The following is a 20872-nucleotide window of genomic DNA, read 5'->3' as shown; positions in this document are numbered from 1 at the left end:
TGGCATGGCTAACATCCTTGGGTTTGGCAGGCTGGACAGTGCATCCCAAGTCCAGACACAGATGGGCACATTTGCTATAACGTAGAGTGATTGAAATTTTACACTGGAGCAATTGGCAGGATGGACCAACTATGAAGTAAACTGCTGCTGTCAGAAGGTCATCAAATAATATGAAAGGCTGCAACTGTATGTTTTTACCCCAAAGTGAATGAACATTGCCATGATGGATACTCAAAGGTCACAATAAAACCAGTACCAAGAAAGCTGCACAGTAGGTCACAGAATCATGTGAAAATTAAAAATGAGGTGAAGAAGCATTTTAAAACTCACGCTGGCACTGAGATTGTGTTTCTCGGTGTCGGGCAGCATGCGTATTCATGCTTACCTTCAGTTTCTCCTCATGGGGCATGTTCACATTCACACACCTCTAAAAACTTACATTTCAATATGCCACAGGTATCAGCATGTAAGCACTGGTTATTGGGTACTTTAATTAATTCTTCTGTTCACTGGACAAAAAATATGTTTGTTTTAATAGAATGGTTTAATATCATCTATTGTAAGTAGTGTCCTTTGACAGCTACAATCTTTTCGCTTTTCAGAAAACAAATGGAAACTGTAATAAAAAATGGCAGGTTCTGTTGAGGCGATAAGACTCATAGAACCAGTTTTTGAGATAGCTAAAAGAGTATTCAAGTCTAGTTCAAAAAGGACCGAAATGAACAGTAATCACAAGGAGCCATGTGAGAGTTAGTCTCTAAGTGCATGATTCAAACTGGGTAATTGTGCTTCAACGCAGTCCTGAAGAGGATGCAGCTCGATTTTCAGTAGTTGCAAGGGCAACAGCTTGGGTCATTGACTGATCTGGACTGCTAACATCAACCAAAATGACCTTGCTTTGCTGGTACACAAACAATTAATGTCGGTTAATTCTTACAACGAAGAAGACAGCAACCAGCCACGATTAATACTGCTGTTTATTTAGGTAAACAGTGTCGTTACTGGTTTTGAACTGGCACGTTCATCATCAGACAGCTGTTCACATGATTTGCAAGATACAATTTACATTATCATCAGTTTTCGATTTTTATTCTTCCACTGTGGCGAAATATTTTTGGTGGCAAATTCTTTTTGGTGTGTGTGTGTGTGTGTGTGTGTGTGTGTGTGTGTGTGTGTGTGTGTCCTGCAACTTCGCAACAAAATAGCGCAGAATTTTCGACGGCACCAACACACCAAAAATATTTTGCCACAGTGGAAGAATAAAAATAACAAACTGACAATAATGTAAATTGTATCTTGCAAATCATGTGAACAGCCGTCTGATGATGAACCTGCCAGTTTGAAACCGGTCTCACCATGTCAATTTTAGACAAAATAGCACATTGTACACAAACAGCTTAAAGCAAAGGGAAACTACTGCTGTACTTTTTCTCGAGGGCATGCAGCTCTACTGTATGGATAAATGATGGCATTCTCTTGGGTAAAATGTTCCAGAGTAAAATAGTCCCCATTTCGATCTCTGTGTGGGGACTACTTCATAGGAAGAAACGAAACTGGGATTCTATGGGTCAGAGCGTGGAATGTTAAATCCCTTGATCTGGCAGGTAGTTAGAAAATTTAAAAAGGGAAATGGGTAGGCTGAAGCTTAATATAGTGGGAACTGGTGAAGTTCAGTGGCAGGACAAATAGGACTTCTGCTGAAGTGAATACAGGGTTGTAAACGCAAAATAGTGTAAGGGTTTAATAATGAGTAAGAAAATAGGAATGCTGGTAAGCTTCTATGAACAACATAGTGAACCCATTATTGTAGCGAAGTCAGATCTTAAGCCGAAAACCCATCACAGTAGTACAAGTTCATATGCCAACTAGCTCTGTAGATGAAGAGACTGAAAAAATGTTCAATGAAGTAAAAGAAATTTATCAGATAGGTAAGGTTGACAAAACTTTAATTGTAATAGAAGACTGGAATTTGATAGCAGGAAAAGGAAGAGAAGGAAAAATAATAGGTGAATTTGGACTGGGGGAACGGAGCAAAAGTAGAATCCACCTGTTACAATTTTGCACAGAGTATAATTTGATCATCACTGACATTAGGTTTAATAATCATGAAAGGAGGCTGAATACATAGAAGAGACCTGGAAACACCAGAAGGTTTCACATTGATTACAAAATAGTAAGACACGAGGGTGGTTTGAAAAGTTCTCTGAACAAAACAGAAAAAAAGTACTTCCGTCACTGAAACTATTTTTATTTTTCAATGTAGTCTCCTTGTAGATTAATGCCCTTGGTCCAACGATGTTCCAGTGCCTTGATCCCATCTCGAAAAAGAGTTTCCTCCAGGCCTGCAAAATAGTTGTCAACTCCGGCTATCAATTCTTTGTTTGAACGTTTGAAGTGATCTTAGTCCACAAAGAAAAACTTTCAGTTTTGGAAAGAGATGAAAGCCTGACAGAGCCTATCAGGTGAAGAAGGCAGGTGTGGTAACAATTCATACCTTAGCTGGTTTAATTTTGCCATGACAATGGCACATGAGTGCGGGTGCGCACTGTCTAGCCTTTTTTCGCTTATCTTTTGTTGGAATTAGTCCAAGAGGTTAGCATAGTATTCTCCAGTAATTGTTTGCCCAGTGGGGAGATCTATAAACAGAATCCCCTTCGCATCTCAGAACACTGATGTCATGACCTTTCCCGCCAACGGAATTGTCTTTGCTTTCTTTGGTGGCAGAGAATCATCATGTTTCCACTGCTTTGACTGTTTTGTTTCTGAGGTATAGTAGTGCACCCAAGTTTCATCTGTGGCCACAAACTGGTGCAAAAAAATCTTGTTCGTTTCTCCTAAAACGGACCAAACATTGTTCCCATTCTCAGGCGTTTTTGATCCAGCGTCAAGAGTCGTGGCACCCCATCTTGCAGATAACTTTTTCACTTCTAATTCTTCAGTTAATATGTAATATACACTTTCAGATGACATCTAGCAAGCGTGAGCAATTTCATGCACATGCTATCGGTAATCTTCCATGTCTATTTTGTGCACTTTTGCAATGATTTCTGGAGTAGTGACACATCTTGGGCGACCACTGTGCGGATCATCATCTAAGCTCTCCTGACCAGATTTAAATTCATTTATCCATTTGGCAACAGCTGAATATGAAGGAACAGAGTCCCCCAGTCTATTCTGGAAATCAGAGGAATGTCCTTTGCTTTCATACCTTTCTTTACGAAGTACTTAATCACTGCTCGCATCTCGATTTTTTCCATCTTCGCAAATCGCTACATGGGAACAACAACAGAACCACGTCACCACCACAGGTCTCTGATGTGGCACATGTTTACAGGTAAGAGTCCAATGAATATCACTTGAACAACTCGTTGTGCTAGCGATGACCTCTCGTGATGATTCTGAGAACTTTTCAAACCTCCTTGTACATGTTTTGGACCCAGATTTTAAATTGAAAGACATTTGCAGGGGCAGATGCAGACTTTGATCACAATTTATTGGTTCTGAAGTGTGGATTAAAACTGAAGTAATTGCAAAAGGTTAGGAAATTAAGTAGATGGAGCCTAGATATGTTGAAAGGATGACAGGTTGTTGAGAGTTTCAGAAAGACCATTAGGCAATGACTGACTACCACAGGGGAAAGAAACACAGTATGGGTAGCTTTGAGAGATGAATTAGATAAGGCAGCAGATGGCTCTGAGCACTATGGGACTTAACATCTATGGTCATCAGTCTGAAGGCAGCAGATGATCAAATACATAAAAAGACAAGGCCTCGTAGAAATCCTTGGATATCACAAGAGATACTGAATTTAAATGATGGAAGGAGAAAATATAAAAATACAGCAAAAGAAGAAGAAGAAAGGGAAAACAAACATCTAAAAAATAAGATTAATATGAAGCATAAAATTACTAAGCAGGAATGGATCGAGGACTATGTAAGGACTTAGAAGCACACTTCACTATGGGAAAGATATACACGAAAAAAAAAAAAAGGCCTTTGGAGAACAGAGAAACAGCTGCATGAATATCTAGAGCTCAGATGGAAAAGTACTAAGCAAATAAGGCAAAGCTGAAAGTTGGAAGGAGTATACAGAATGTCTATACAGGGGCCATGAACTTAAAGCAATATTATAGAAAGGGTAGAGAATGTAAATGAAGATGAGATGGGAGATATGAGATACAGCAAAAATAATTTGACAGAGTACTCAATAACATAACTCAAAACAAGACCCCTGGAGTAGGGGACATTCAATCATAACTACTGATAATTTAGGGAGAGACAGGCAAGACGAAACTATTCCATCTGGTGCACAAGATGTATGAGACAGGCGAAATATCTTCAGACTTCACGAAGAATGTAGTATTTCCAACCGCAAAGAAAGCAGCTGCTGACAGGTGTGGATATTACAAAACTATCAGTTTAATGAGTCACGGTTGCAAAATGGTAACACGAATTCTTTACAGAAGATTGGAGAAACTGATAAAGCCAACCCCAGGGAAGATCAGTTTGGATTCTGGAAAAAAGTAGGAACATGCAAGGTGTTACTGAACCTACAACTTCTCTTAGAAGATAGGTTAAAGAAAGGCAAACCTATGTTTATAGGTAAAGAAATATTTTGACAATGTTGACTGGAATACTCTCGTAGAAATTCTGAAGGTAGCAGGAGTAAAACACATGGATCAAAAGGCTATTTACAATTTATACAGAAACTAGATGACAGTTATAAAAGTCAAAGGCCATTAATGGGTAGCAGTGGTTGAGAAGGGATTGAGACAGAGTTGTAACACAACCCCTATGTTCTCCAATCTGTATCCTGAGCAGCAAGCAGTAAGTGAAACTAAAGAAAAATTTGGAGTTGGAATTAAAGCTTAGAGAGAAGAAACTAAAACTTTGAGGTTTGCTGATGACACTGTAATTCTGTCACAGAAAGCGAAGTGTCTGCAGGAGCAGTTGAACAGAATGGACAGTGTTATTGAAAGGATGCTATAAGATGAACCTCAACAAAAGCAAAACAAGGATAATGGAATGCAGTTGAATTAAATCAGGTGATGCTGAGAGAATTAGATCAGGTAATGAGACATTTAAAGTAGTAGTTGAGTTTTGTTATTTGGGCAGAAAAATAATGGCTGATGGCCAAAGTCGACAGGATGTAAAATATAGACTGGCAATGGCAAGCAGAGAGTTTCTGAAGTAAAGAAATTTTTTAGAATCAAATATAGATTTAAGTGTTAGGAGCTCTTTTCTGAAGGCATTTGTCTGAAGTGCAGCCATGTACAGAAGTGAAACATGAATGCTATTAGACAAGAAGAGAAAAGAAGCTTTTCAAATGTACAGAAGATTAGATGGGTAGATCATGTAACTTATGAGGAAGTACTGAAGAAAACTGTGGAGACAAGAAACTAGTGGCACAACTTTATCAAAATAAGCTCTCATATAGAACACATTCTGAGACATCAAGGGATCACAAATTTAGTGTTGGAGGTACGTATGAGTGATAAAAACCATAGAGGGAGATCAAGAGAGAAAAACAATAAGCAGATTCAAAAAGATATAGGTTGCAATTATTCGGAGATGAAGTGGCTTGCACAGGATAGAGCAGCATGGAGAGATGCATCAAACCAGTCATCAGATTGAAGGTCAGAAGAACACAACAGCATTCAGTATTCACCATCTGACCAGGTTGCAGCAGCAGCTTGTAGCGACAGCAACCAGTACTGCACAGTTCAGTCAGCACAGTACTACACTCTGCTGGAAAAGTTGCAAACTTACAGTGTAGGCCAAAAGATGTTACTGCTAGAAAAGTCCAACTGAGAGCTTTTAGCATCGGTCACCGTGTGGTGTTGCAAGTATGTGGACATGCCAGCCCACATAAAAACATAATGGGACCCCAATGACAGAGGCTGCAAATTTGATATCCAATTTATTTCAACAGCATTTTTGTCCCACTGTGTGCCCATTTTAAAGGGGTCCAGCAGGATTGCAGACCAGAGGTTTCAGATGTGTCTCCACTGCTGCAGTTTTATTAGACCTGCATGTAATGTGTACTAACATGGACCCAAGACAGAGCGCAGTGGTTTGTTGCATGTGCTGCGATAGTGTAGTGATTTCACTGGTCACTTGTGGGACAGGATTTGTTGCAATTTCAGTGGCCACCTGAGTGACAGATTGTGTAGTGTAACATTGTTTGCTTATGCAACAGTACATGCTGTGGTTTCAGTGGTTATCTGAGCAACAGGTTGTGTTTTTCATTAGTGGTCACTTGTTTGACAGGGTATATCAGGAGAGCAGCCATCACCTGAGCAATGGATTGTCCACAGTATTCTTCAGTGTACTATCCTGCGATGGGCCCTTTACAGTGGCTAAGTGGTCGCCCCTGAAATAGGTGTTTCCTGTTACTTGTACCAATATTTGTAAACTTAGTGAGCAATTCTATCTTTTGTGCTAGAACAACTGTTTCACTTCCTCTATAAATTATCCTGAAGTGGTGACCTATCTGGCAAATACCAATTGGACTGCTTGTTGACGTACATCATAATTACCTCCAACTAAGTGCTTCCCACTTACTGCACCACCACTGCTGACATTGTTGCCTCATCAATGGCCAGCAAGCTGCCACCATGGTCTCCCACATTGCCATCTCAGTACTACCTTTCTCGCCTACAGGACCAGCCCACTAGTTCAAGTAGGTCGAGGCCAGCTTCTATTGCACTTGGCATCGATGTGCCACCAACCACGAGGCTTTCCAGCACCTCAAGAGGGAGCTCGTATGCTGCCTCTCTGTGGCCCCAGCTATGAAAGTACATTAGCTGATTACTGGCAATGACACTGATATCAGTGTTCTGTCACAGTTCCTGTGCCACCTTCACAGCACAGCCGAGATCGACAAAGTTATAGACAAGCTGCTGTGTGTGCTTTGCCTGAACCGACTGCCTGACCAGGCACATGCCATCCTCGCAATTCAGCAGACACTTTCACTGCAGTAACTAGTGCCCCTCGCTGACACCATGGTCAAAACACTCACTGCAGCCCCTTGTTCTGGCCCAGCTCATGTTGCTGCTACCAGCCTAACTAACTCTGCCTCTAACACAATAGCTACACCATTCACCACACAGTGGAATGCAACACACTGGCACCCACTTTGTGCCCAGCCAGCTGCTATTTCCACACCGCCAAACACCCTTACCAGCACACTTCTTGAATGATGCTGCACCAAAGTCAAATCCACTATGTGCTGGAATCACTTCACATTTGTAGAGCAAGCTTCCCATTGTCACCCAACATGCAACCAATCAAATGCCGATGGCATATGCCAGTGAGCAAACATGGTTGTCATGGTGCATCTATATGCCTGTCGATCTCATGTAGATGGTCTGGCCAGCATTTCCTTATTGACACCCTCTAATCTGGATGCTTACCCTGGTGCACAGATCCCTGGGTGTTGTAATGTAATGAACTGTCGGAGATAAAGTTTATCTCATGCGAAAAGTACTTTGCCCACAGTAAAGAGTTAAGGTAATTTCATTATGATGCCAGAAAATATGTTTAATTTATTTAATTATGAATATTTTCTTTTATGATAAATAATGGACTCGTTTAAGATGTTAAATGCTGTATATTTATATATATTTATTTATATGCATCTTTGGAGTTTATTAAGGTCAGTAGACCAAAGAATCTAGAATGCCTGAATGTCTGCAACTTCCGGGCACATGTTGGCTTGCCTGCCACTTCTTTGTCTGTATTGGAGGGAGATGGACATGTTTATGCGACAAGTGCAGTATAATGGATTTAGAGTATCAATGTTCATAGTGAAAATGGTGTAGTTACTAACAAAAAGTACGAATAAACATAATTTTTAGCTGAAAGTATTTCGGATCCGGTGTTTTTGTTTCAAACAAGAAGAAAAACGCAGGCCACACTTGTTGGAATGATTATTTTGCAGACAAAACTTCGAGAACCCCCTAGACAAACGAGATCTGCTGTGTGTAATCTTTCAGCAGCTACTAAAAAATAAGGCTTGCTGTGATTATGCTCGAACTAGTTGTATTATTCTCATTCAAAAACACGTGGTGAGTGTGTGGTCCTACCACAATATCCCACTTAAGATTCCACAATTTTTCAGTTATCTAAGAAATGAGATAGATAACAACCAGTACAGTGTCAACCAGCAACACCATTTCGGCTGTCAGCTGCCAACAACTTCTCCATCACCATCTATGGTGTCTACCCAATACAACTGGATCTAGGTCTGCACCACAGACTTCACAGAACCAATCTTTCGTGCCAATTTCTTAGCACGTTTCTGCAATTTCTTAGCACATTTCTGCCTTCTCCATGACAGAGCCAGTTCTCATCTCATCAACAAGGTTTTCTGTCATTCAGCTGTTGAATCCCGTCATGTTGCGCAAAACTTTGTGCTGAAGCTCACCCATGCCATTGACACATGGCAGTACCAGGAAATTCTCACGTATTTCGTAACCATCCTACAAACACACCTGGGACCTAGGAAGTGCAGAACAGCACAGTCCATCATATCTGCACCATACCTTGTCCTCCAGCTTTCAGAAAACCATGACTCCTCACAATGGAGCGACCTGCTGCTAAAGCTGAACTTTGGGTCATGCTTCAGGTTGACACCATTTGCCATTTGGACGGCCCCTGGTCCTCTCCTCTCCAGCTCGTACCAGAGAAGGGTGCCACATGGTGACCATGAGGTGCCTATTGTGCTCTTAATGCATGCACCATTCTGGACAGATATCAGGTTCCAAACCTTCACAACATCAACCATGCCCTCAGCAGCATTTTAGTATTCACCATCCTTGACTGCATGAAGGCATGTATGCAGATACCATTGGCATGGAAGACATCCCAAACACAACCATCACCATGCCCTTTGGATTCTTGGATCACTTGATACGACATCTGGTCTCCGAAATGCTGCACAGACAAGGCAGCAATTCATCGAGAGTGAGCTACATGACCTACCCTTTTGCTTCGCCTATCTTGACAACATACTAGTTTTTCTCTCTTCACTGCAGCAACAGCATGAACATGGCAGAAGCGTTTCAACAGCTAAACGATTTTGGGGCCGTCATTAATCACCCCAAACGCATCTTGTTACCTCCCACAAGACCTTCCAGGGCCACCACATTTGTGCAGAGGACATCCCTCCATGAAAAATTTCAGGCTATTCAGGAAATTCAGTGTCCATGAACTTTCTGAAACTCAGAATAATGAACTTCTACCGTTGTCATCTCCCCAGTAGAGCCTCCATTCAAGAGCCACTAACAGGTGCTCTTGCTGATCGTAAGGCTAAGGGCAACAATTTGGTTCCTTGGACAAACCAAATGGATGCCACCTTCACTGCTGCCAGAAACAGTTTTGCTGATGCTGCATTTCTGTCTCACCCAGCACATGATGCCCACTTGGTACCGGTGTTCAATCCCACCAGCATACTTGAGGTGCAGCCTTGCAGCAACACTTCAGTAGTTCCCGGCAACCTTGACCTCCTTTTCAAGGAGACTTACACCTACACAATGCCAATGGAGTGCTTTGACAGGAAGCTGCTTGCCATCTATGAGGCGATCCATTACTCTGGAGGCCAGAACCATGCATAAGTGATGCAAATTACCATAACAGGAAAACCTGGACTATGGAACGACAGAAGAATGTCATTTGGTCAGCTGAATCTTGTTTCACATTGTTCCCAACTTCTGGCCGAGTTTATGCCCCAATAATGAAACATGGCAGGGGTTTGATGGTGGTTTTGGTACCCATACTGAGGTACTCCATGAACCAAATGGTTACTCTGCAAGGTCACATTACTGCCACACATTATGTGACTCTTTTGGCTGATCATGTCCACCCCACAGTAAAATGTTTCTTCCCCAACGGAGATGCCATGTTCAAAGATAACATTCTGAGATGACTGGAAATGTTCTGAATGCCAACTGTTTTCTTACACCATACTATCAGTCCCTTCCTATCTCTGACAGCAGCAGTATCTTTTAAATATTATCAGTCTTTTCACTTGCCAGTCAGAGGTGACAACTATTCCTAACATATCAGCTGAAACTGTGGCACAAGCATTTGTGAGTAAATGGATTGTTCGTTCTGGACTTCCACTCCACAGCATCATGGATCGCAGATTGCAATTTGAGTCCCAGCTATTCAATGAGCTAGCCCAATTCTGTGGCACTCTTTGTCACTACACCACCACACACCAGACTGTCAGCAATGGTATGATCGAGTGATAGCATTGCACTCTGAAAGCAGTTCTACTTTGCCACAACACAACATTGACTACTCAATCCCCATCATCCTCCTCAGTCTCCACACCAGTTTCAAGATGGACCTCAATACCTCAGCAGCTGAGCTGGTCTAAAATCAGCCCCTTCAGATACCTGTCCCAGTACATCACATATTAAATTCCTAATAAAACACATTGAATACCCACAAAATTTTACTAATATTTGATTGTTGGATTGGGAACATAATTCATCAGCAGTCAATGTTAATGCCAACTGTTTCAATTAAGCTAAATAGTTAGCATAAACAGAGCATAATTTTTTTAAAAGAAAGTAAAATGTTTTGTGAAATGATTTGCCTAAACATAATAAATATTCAAAGCCCCCGTCAAACATTTCTCTAATCTATTTTTCTTCTTTTAGGCAAATCATTTCACAAAATATTTGACCATTTTTAAAAATTTTTTTTTTCTTATTTTCAAGCTTTACTCAGAATGCGTGATCTTACCGACACCTCAAGATCTTCCTAGCGTGTAATGTTCTCGAAATGTCCCAAACTGAGTACTTGATTCGAAGGAAGCCTTTTTGACAAATATCACACCAATATATCTTTTTATGCATAAAATAGCTATGCCTTGAAGAGATGAACTTTTTGAAACTTCACTTACAATAAACTATCAGCAACTATTCACAAAATATTTGTTTTCCCCTCAACTCTCATATTTTCCTTAATTGCCCAATTACATTCAAATAATTAAATATTTGTTTGCAAAGCTAGACTTCACGGAGTTTGATTTGTATAGCATTAGTCTACTTCTCACTCTTTATTTGGCTATGAAAATTCGGATAAAAACCCATTATGTAATTTATGGGGAGTCTTGTTTTCAACCAGCTCAAACATTTGACCAAAACCTTTTAAGTGTTAATCATATGACTAAGTATTTGGTTGCTGTCATTTGCAAAAAACCTAGTTTCGATATCTTGAGCTGTTTCTAAAGTATGACAATTTTTACAACCACCTGCTTCTCTATGTGCATAGAAGGAATTGGGCATGCCACACATAACCAGTATGCTAGGTATAAAAACCAATATCCAGAGAAAGAAATGACATATCATTCATCTCTCAACTTTAAATACAATTTCGATATGTTTGCTACATTTTATATGCATTAATGTATGGCCTAAAATCAACTATAAACACCTTCTACACAATGCATTTTTACCTCTGAAAACAAAAATTTTGTGCAGTCATTTACTTACTTTCATGCACCACAGCAACTATGACTAACAACAAAAAGAAATTCAGTCCCTTATCGAGCAAAGTTATCAAGCTGAAGAGATGCGAAAGAATCAAATTTTTTCACCAAACAGTTTTCTTAAAACTAGACGTTAAGTTCTTCATAGCAGCCAGCACGTCAGCTCCAGTACTTCATTGAGAATACATAACTGTTGCCATCCGTCAAGTGTGCTGCAGCAATGAGATTCAAACACTTCGAATTCAAATGTCGCCAGTTAGAATGGATAACCAGCAGTGGCACGGATGTTGTCAACCTAGGCCACTTCCTTAGCTGTACCTGTGGTAGCGTTCTCTCTCCTGAAGCTGTTGTGTGCTGTCAACACTACGTCCTACATCAGCAACAGAGTGACTAACAGCGCAGGACAGACTTGATTCTTTCGCCTCTAAGAAACTGATACGCTGCTTGATTAAGGGCTGTATTTCCTCTTGTTATTCATCATAGTTACTGTGATACATGAAACTACGTATAAGACAGCATGAAATTTTTAAGAGTTTGCAGAGGTAAAAACACATTACGTAGATTTTGCATACAGTTCATTTCAGGTCATAAATTTCTACTTACGGAATGCACTCAACATATCAGAATTGTATCTGAAGTTGCTTATGTCACTCACATAGGACATGGGCATAGTGAATGCAGTGGTCGGGTCAGAGGTGGATTGTTTACTGCGTTTTTAAGCAGTTGCCCCAGCGATGGGTGCTGCGTGACATTGTAATCATTTCTGTGATTAGTTTCTTGTACCAACAGTGCTGTTAATAAATGTTAACTTCGTGAGCAATTGTGTTCCTTATGTGATAGAACATACCCGTTGTTCTTCCTGTGTAAATTATACCAAATCTCATGGTACGTCACACCGACTAGGACACATTCTGTCACTCGCCTCTAAATCATTCTTTGATACATCAAGACCAATACCTGCATGTAGTTTCTAACAGTATCTTATCCATGTGCTTCCACTAGCAAAAGGTGGCTTTCTGCAGCAGATTTTTTTAGATGAAGGAGAAAGAATAACGCCTCCCACACATCCTGTTTAGTAGGTAAAAAACCCAACACGTTCAAGGCAGTAAATAGGTACATTTTTTCCTCTCCACTCTGAAGTTACACACAGATCTGAGAGTCTGGCGTTTCTACAGCGAAGTAAGTCCCATATCACTGTCCACTATGCAGCACTAAAAACATAAAATGTTTGGACATGCAGTTTTAGTTATAACACGAATATGCATTTTTGTGAATTTTGAAATGTCAGATGGTAGCTTTTTGGCCTGGGGCTGTTGGTTGTACAAGCTCGTTGAGGAAGGACATATGCGGATGTGTGGCATGTCAGTTGTGGCCAAAATTGTTTGAAATTTTCAAGTAATAGGAATATAAGCTTCCAAAATTTCTCTACAGGTTTATGGGTTTAGTAAAGTTTTCCACAGTTGATTTCATAGGCTTCAAGTCTGAACAGCACCTTGAGTTTCAGGATTTAATAAATTCATTACCACGCTAGTGGGCCAACCTGTATCAGCACTCGTGGCATTAAGCAAGGGTGAAATAAACATTTTTTTGTTTACTAAACAAGACTGCTGTGTTAAGGGCATTTTTATTTCATTACCAATATCCTGCCTGAAATTTAGTCAATTACCATGACTTTAATAGAACAGTTACTGGAAACTGCAACGAGTGCGAGGTCATCCCCTAGACCCTCATGCGAGGTCATCCCCTAGACCCTCATGTAGTCAATAAACTTCAAAATTGGTCACATACTTCATTAAGCTCTTTTACATGAATTGTGATTATAGAGAGAGGGTAACAACACATGAAGGTGTCTTCATAAATAACTAGAGTAACTAGGGCAATAGCCTTATATGTATTGGCACAGAAAGTGGCAAAACATAAATACTTACTGTAAAGTGGTGTACTCTGAGGTGGACGATCAGGAATATGTACTTCTTGCTGAGGTGGGCTGGTCAACTGAAATGGTGCCACAGGTGCAGGAAACGATGTCTGACTAGCAGGCTGTGCAAGAGAATGTGCTGGCGAACCTCCAGAAGGAAGACCAACTGTTTCCAGAGGCTGTGGTGCAGGTATTGCTTGAGGTAGATCCTTCACGACAGTTATACTTCCGTCAATTTGCTGTGCTGGAGGTGAAGGAGGCTTCAGAGGTATGTTTTGCACTCCAGGGGATGTTCTGCTACTGTCAATGCTTGTTGTACCTATCAGGTGAAAACTACTTGAGGGAGCATTTTGTTGCTGATTGTTCAGTGGTGAGAATAGTTTTGGGACACTGATGTTAGGTACTCGTGGCAGCCCAGTTGCAGATGTCTGTGGTTCTTGCCCAATGAAACTATCAGCTTCAATATCTGCAACATTTAAAACAGAATCAGAATTTTATTGTCTCATAATGTACAAGTAAGTTAAATCATTGATTTTATGTACAGGAGACTCATCAGATGTTATATATTACTGCAAAGTACATTGGTTAAGTCAGCGGCCAGGCCTAAAATGATTTTTTTGGATTTAAGACTGATAATGTTGAATTTTGATGGGGAAAGGAAAGAAGGAACAATAATCTGAAGATCCGAGACTTCACATTTTTAGTGGACTTAAACTGCACACTTGAATGCCCATTGAAACATGAAAATCAACTTACTTATTATTTGATGGGGAAAATGTAAGCACTTTATAAGAAAATTGCATTGTGGCAGGGACAACTTCTGACAAAGAACAATGCCTATTTCTTTAGTCTACCTGGTGATAAGGAAAATGTGAATTTTGACTAGTTCATTGCAATGTTGAAAGAATTACAATGACAGTTCTCTAAACATTTTCATGATACTACCAGTCTCACGTTTGTATTTGACCCTTTGCCGTCTCATTTGAAGGCACCCCTGTGCATGTGCTGAATGATCTGCAATTTATGCATCTCATTTAAAAGACAAGTTATTTTATGTCAAACTTCCCAGGAATTCTAGGAAATTTTCCTCAGGGCGCGTTCCAAATCTCCCTAATGGGACTTCAAAAACGATAACAGTGTTTTGATCACTGTATGTATCAAAGTGGTTCCCCCCCCCATAATGAACCTAAATGTGCCACATTTATCTGGCAACCTGAGTTACAAGAAAAACAGAGAAACTGTTTGTACCTGTCTGTGTGCTTACAGTTTGGGCCAGAAGTAAATTTCATTATGTCTTCAGCGAACCAGAAATAACACTGAGAATTGTTCTTATTTGTGTCAAATGTTGCCGGGAAATGTAGCCATTGGAATGTTGGCAGAGCAAATCTAGACGATAAAATTTGATACTCCCTACAGGTGGAAGTAACATTTACTCCGCCTTTAATGGCGTTCTATAGAGACTATTCGTTCTTCCTTTCTTTCAGTATTTAAACTTGAAGGTTTTAAGAATTTTACAGGGAACGATGTGGCATGCACAGTATTGCTGATGTAATGTGGTTGTAAACCAGCTCTTCTCTCTCTCCTCTCCCTCCTCCCTCCCCCTCTTCTGCATTTGCCTTAAATATTCCTGATCTTAACCTATTTTCTGTTATATGCAAGAATGGTTGATCTGTTCCCTAAATTCCTACTCTCATGTTACATTCACAAAGAAAGATACATTATTTTAAATAATTCTCCCTCTTCATTATGTAGAGTTTACTCTAACTCTTGAATATGAAAAGGTTTGCAAATACTGCTACCAGTCACAAAATTTGCTGATACTAAATTATTTATTTAGTGACATGTTCCAAGGTGATACCTTCTCATGAGGCTATAATTGCATTACAGAAACATTTAACATAATTGTATACAGATATTCGAGGTTCTTTACATGACTGCTGTGATCGTCTTGCGAGAGAGAGAGAGAGAGAGAGAGAGAGAGAGAGAGAGAGAGAGAGAGAGAGAGAGAGAGAGAGAGAGTGTAACCTAGCAATGACACTTTGTATATTGATCTGCTCTTCACACATAAAAATTTTCAAGTGAACAGCAGACCAATATACAAAGTGACATTGCCTCTTACTAGGTTATCCTTTCCCCTCTCCTCAAGATGATCACAGCAGCCATGTAAAGAAACTTTAATGTCTTTATACATTTATGCTGAATGTTTTTGTAATGCCACTATAGCCTGATAATGAGGTATCACCCCAAAACATGTCGCTAAATAAATAATTTACTAGTCAACAAATGTCATGAGTAGTGTTGGTATCTGAAAACCTTTTCATATTTTTGAAACAATCGTGGGTGATTAATGGACAATATAGCTTCCACTTACTCGAACTCTTGCTATGTCATTCAATCTTTGACACTCAAAGAAATCTTCATTGTCCCCAGACACTGTTCACCGTGAAGCTGTTGTGACCTACTGTCTGCATTTATATGTTACAAGCTCAATAACTGAAATACATTGTAGTTGCTTGTACAACGCTATTATATTAAGCAGCATTTTGAATACCAATGAACAAACGTAACAAATATGTAGTTACCCCCATCCAAAAATAAATGTGGACAATTACACAAGCATGAATCACACAAAATTAGCTGTTGCTGCTCAAAGTTCTAAAACCATGCTGCTGGGAGTATACTGGAGAGATTTACTCAAGAAAAGTCACAGCCTTAAAATACTGGTGTGTGTAGTTACTAGAAATCACCCCAAGACCTGGCATTGCAAGATACTGGAAGACTGGATCATTAACAGAAAGTAATGTAAACAAATATAACTAACAACCTACAAAACATTGCTACAGATATTCTCAGTGCCTTAAGTGCAGTTCTCAATAATATTTTGCTGTCACCAGTCTATCTGCTAATAATTACAATAATGACTAACTCAAAATTGGAAAAAAGCTATTTATTAACAACTGCTGACCTGTTACATAGATCTGCTGATAAACACATTCAACCATTATATTTGAAATGTGAAATTATACAGTTATCTCTAAATGGAACAGAAATACACTGATATCAACTAAGCTTGTCCACATCCTTACTGACAGTATGCACCATAGTTAGGAGAGAGTTCTACTGCTGTTACGAGTGATCATTTTAATTTCCTCAGCAGAATGTGATTCATTCAACTCTTGCATTAACCTCTTTTGTATAGATTGAAGAATACTATTATGAAGAAAAAAATGGTTTGTTATTTGCAACAATAGTTTTGTATTCTTTACTAATTATTCTGTGAATATAATAGAGGGAAACATTCCACGTAGGAAAAATTATCTAAAAACAAAGATGATGAGACTTACCAAACAAAAGCGCTGGCAGGTCGATAGACACACAAACAAACACAAACATACACACAAAATTCGAGCTTTCGCAATCCCCGGTTGCTTCGTCAGGAAAGAGGGAAGGAGAGGAAAAGATGAAAGGATGTGGGTTTTAAGGGAGAGGGTAAGGAGTCATTCCAATCCCGGGAGCAGAAAGACTTACATTAGGGGGAAAAAAGGACAGGTGTACATTCGCACATACACACATATCCATCCGCACATACACAGACACAAGCAGACATTATCTATGTGTGTGTGCGCGAGTGTACACCTGTCCTTTTTCCCCCTAAGGTAAGTCTTCCGCTCCCAGGATTGGAATGGCTCCTTACCCTCCCCCTTAAAACCCACATCCTTTCATGTTTTCCTCTCCTTCCCTCTTTCCTGATGAAGCAACCGAGGGGTTGCGAAAGCTCAAATTTTGTGTGTATGTTTGTGTGTCTATTGACCTGACAGCACTTTTGTTTGTTAAGTCTTACTAATTATTCTGTTAGTAGTTAAACAGTGGTTCTGTGGCTAGGCAGATCACTGTGGGACTACAAATCCAAAAGCTTAAGGTTCAATACTCAGTGTGAGATCTTTTCCATTTTCTATTACTTATTTAACCTCTGGCAAATGTTTACTTCAGAGGCCCTAACAACTGGCAAGTAAAGTGTGTGTGTGTGTGTGTGTGTGTGTGTGTGTGTGTGTGTGTGTGTGTGTGTGTGTGTGTGTGTCATGCCTAAACACGAAACATATTGTTTGCAACATTCTTACTCTGATGCAAAACCAATTAAGTACATTACAGATTTTGTTGTTGTATCAAATGTTTAAAAAAATGCTAGAGAGATTTCAGTTTAGTTGTTGACTTCATCATTAATATAACACTATTTAAGTCACCATATGAATGCTAGTGCACTTGTGGTTAGACCCTGCTATTATTCTGTGATTTTTTACCAGCTCTTAAAAAAAGGAAATATATTTGTTCTAATTTTAGACGTAGGATATTACAAGGACACCACATCTAAATGCTAAGAGGTGTGAAGAACAACCAGTCCTGTTAAACATACAACTATTGGTGTAAACTGTCATATCAAGTAGGTTACTAATTAACCTTTATACTACAAATAAAGCACATGACAAAAAGCAAACAATCAGGATTACAGATTTGTACATAATCTCTGGCTTTGAGAATGCTGTATAGTATGAAACACCCATACCCGGCAAATCCACTTAACACTGTAGCTTAGAATCACAATAACAGACGCAAAAATAATTTTCATGTGAATTTTCCCTTCATGTGCATGGCTCAGAATGTAGTTATGTACTCTGGTGTTGAGATATTCAACAAGCTGCCATCTAACATCAAGTGAGAAACTGTGAGTCCCTACCAATACCACATTAACCACTCTTTCTACAAATTATGTGAATATCTAGATTCATAGATAAAAAAGTTCTGTTATTACATGTCATGTAGTAGGGTTTGTTATTAAACTGTATGACTAATAGTAACGTGCTGTGAATAGGACACAGAGCTTAAACAGCAGATACAGAGTAAAACTGAGGAGGTAGCAGCTTTTTTTTCCTAATACACCAGCTTTCTTAATAATTTACTCAATTAAATTTAAATGGCAGAAGTGTTAACAGCATTAGGCAGTATAGTGATAGACTACTGTTAAAACAGTAAACAGGTCAAGTTTTAATATCGTTGTCTTATGTTAATGAATATCTCGACTCTCTCCGCATCACTGAAGATTCTCCTTCTTGATGGGATCCACGGAACATAGTGAATGAACGAACAAACAAACAAACAAACAAAAATATGGCATAGATATGTGCAAGGATAATCTCTCTTCACTCTGTTTGCACACAAATTCAAGAAGCATCAACACTGGTTGCTGGAGCACAGTAACAATAGCTTGCCAATCAACCACATCCCAGACATTTTTGAAGGAACACACATCAGACAAATTGCAGACTATTAAAGCAAGGGTACTTCTTCAAAGCATGCTTCCTCATTCCCTGTAATTTTTGGCTGGGCAATGTTCTGCTAAATACTGTGAGTGGAGTTGCCTGAAGAAGGGTACCCTGGACTTAAAATGTCCCTGATGCAGCAGTTGCTGTTCACATTCTTCTCATTATGTAAGGACTGGTATTACTTGTTGTATTCCATGACACATGGGACTGCCAAACTTGGTGACTGTCCACTTAGCTAATCAACAACGCAGGCTACTCACTTGTTATCAGCATCTTGGCATCTAAAATACATGCAGTCATTACTGTAGCATATGTTTAAGACAGCTCATCCAAAGAGAGTATGTTTAGCCACTCAGCATGTCACCAATAAATTTCATACGGCCAATTCTGTGAAGTATTTATGGTTTGTCAAAAATGGAAGCTGATGCAACACCACACATGCCACCACTCCAGCCCTTAGTAAAAGGTGTAAAATAATTTGCACAGAGAGATCAACAACTGGTACAACACTCCAGCACTGAAACAAGACTTGGGACAAACATGAAGAGCATATTACATGCACAAGGATAAGATGGCAGCACCCTATGTCATCATCACATTGCATAATGCAGTAATCACTTCCTGGTGTGTACAACCCTATTTACACTGGTGATCGAAAGCATTATTATCATAAAAAAATAAAAATTAAAAAAAAATGTGGCACTATAGCTAACATGAAATGGTATAACGAACTCATTCTCTGAAGACTAGTTATTCAGTAATGTATGAATTAATTTCTGTACTGAAACTGTGCCCTTTGATGTTCACTAGGAATACTGACACTTGCTATCACCTATCCGCTTTGTTTAGTGGCTATTAGATGACTGATCTTTTTGTAACTTTGACATTTCCATTTACACAAGACAGAATGCTGTTTTATCTATTTGTATGAAATTTCTCTGCTATCTTAATCGCTCCCTACTATTCTACACGTTCTCCAAGTTTGCATTCATTCAAAGGCTATATTACACAGCTGAGAGACTTGTGGTGAAATCTCAGTTAAGACAATGAAACTGTTGGTAAAGTGTAAGTTTTAGTACCGTAATATTCATTCACATGAAATTCCTCAGCATTTTCATACAACCAAGGTAGCTGACGAACACCATTCAACAGTTTTGCAGACCTTAAGTAGTTTATGTATTCATAGCCAGAATTTGTGAAGATGCCACTCATACAGAAGAGAGATGTGTAGCATGAAGGGTGTCTGAGAAAATTCATATATATCTTCAGACACAAATCTAAGAATATGCTACTCTATCTTACATGTATTATATCTCAAGGACTGCAAGTCTTTGTACTCTCCCCCACACTTCTGGCGGAATATGTTTATGATAGAAAGTGTCAAAAACTGCATTTGCTAATGCTGTCACAGACGAACTGCTCCAAACGAGTTTCATCATCATGATGTATTTCACAAATATGGTACAGTAAGTGCTTACTGCTCTGTTTCCAAGCACAATCATTGATCAATTTGTCGATTCATGTCTGCTCTCTAAGACTGTATCTGATGAAAAAAATTGATACCTGTATCTGAGGGAACACACTTGACTGAAGTAAGGAAACTACAATCAAGTTGATGGCGACACTTTGAAATAAAGCATAACGAGTTTGTCTGAAATAAATATTTACTGTAGATTAGGAAAAGCGTAGATTTGTAAGAAAACAGAAATCATCATCATAAACAAAATTTTCATAAAATTGTGGCTATGGTTTTCTGCCAATAAAAACAAATAAGCACTAATCTCAAACTGACCAGCAGTCCAGTATTCCTTGGAATCATGACTGTAACAGAAGCATGTCTGCCGTGATACGGATAAAGAAGAAGGCAGTTATTCTAAGAGCAGTACTATGAAATCCGAGATGTTCACAGCGCGAAATCTCTGCACGTTAACGTCACGCCATGTGCGCCATATTTCCCATATTTCGAAATACCTGAAAATTTTACGGATTTGTTACATGAAACCCGATAATCCGATAGCTTGACTATGAATAAAGGACAGCGAGAGGAATATTTATTCTCATCATTCCACAATTCTCAAGTGGAAGAAGAGTATTTGAATAAGAGTATGTCGAAGAAATTGACAGCTATGGCGT

At 39.4% G+C, this 20872-nt stretch overlaps 1 protein-coding gene across 1 annotated transcript in view; it reads right to left on the bottom strand.

Moving 5' to 3' along the window:
• The window catches only part of LOC126187708 (phospholipase DDHD2), a 208278-nt gene that overhangs the window by 100587 nt on the left and 86819 nt on the right, over positions 1 to 20872 (bottom strand). Inside the window, exon 2 of the mRNA XM_049928952.1 lies at positions 13432 to 13887. Coding sequence (XP_049784909.1) covers positions 13432 to 13887 — 456 coding nt within the window. The remainder of the gene's footprint in view (positions 1 to 13431; positions 13888 to 20872) is intronic.

This window comes from Schistocerca cancellata, chromosome 5 (assembly GCF_023864275.1).
Source record: "Schistocerca cancellata isolate TAMUIC-IGC-003103 chromosome 5, iqSchCanc2.1, whole genome shotgun sequence".
Classification (NCBI taxonomy): domain Eukaryota; kingdom Metazoa; phylum Arthropoda; class Insecta; order Orthoptera; family Acrididae; genus Schistocerca; species Schistocerca cancellata.
The sequence above is the reverse complement of the archived record's forward strand: the minus strand, read 5'-3'. Positions and strand labels throughout refer to the sequence as shown.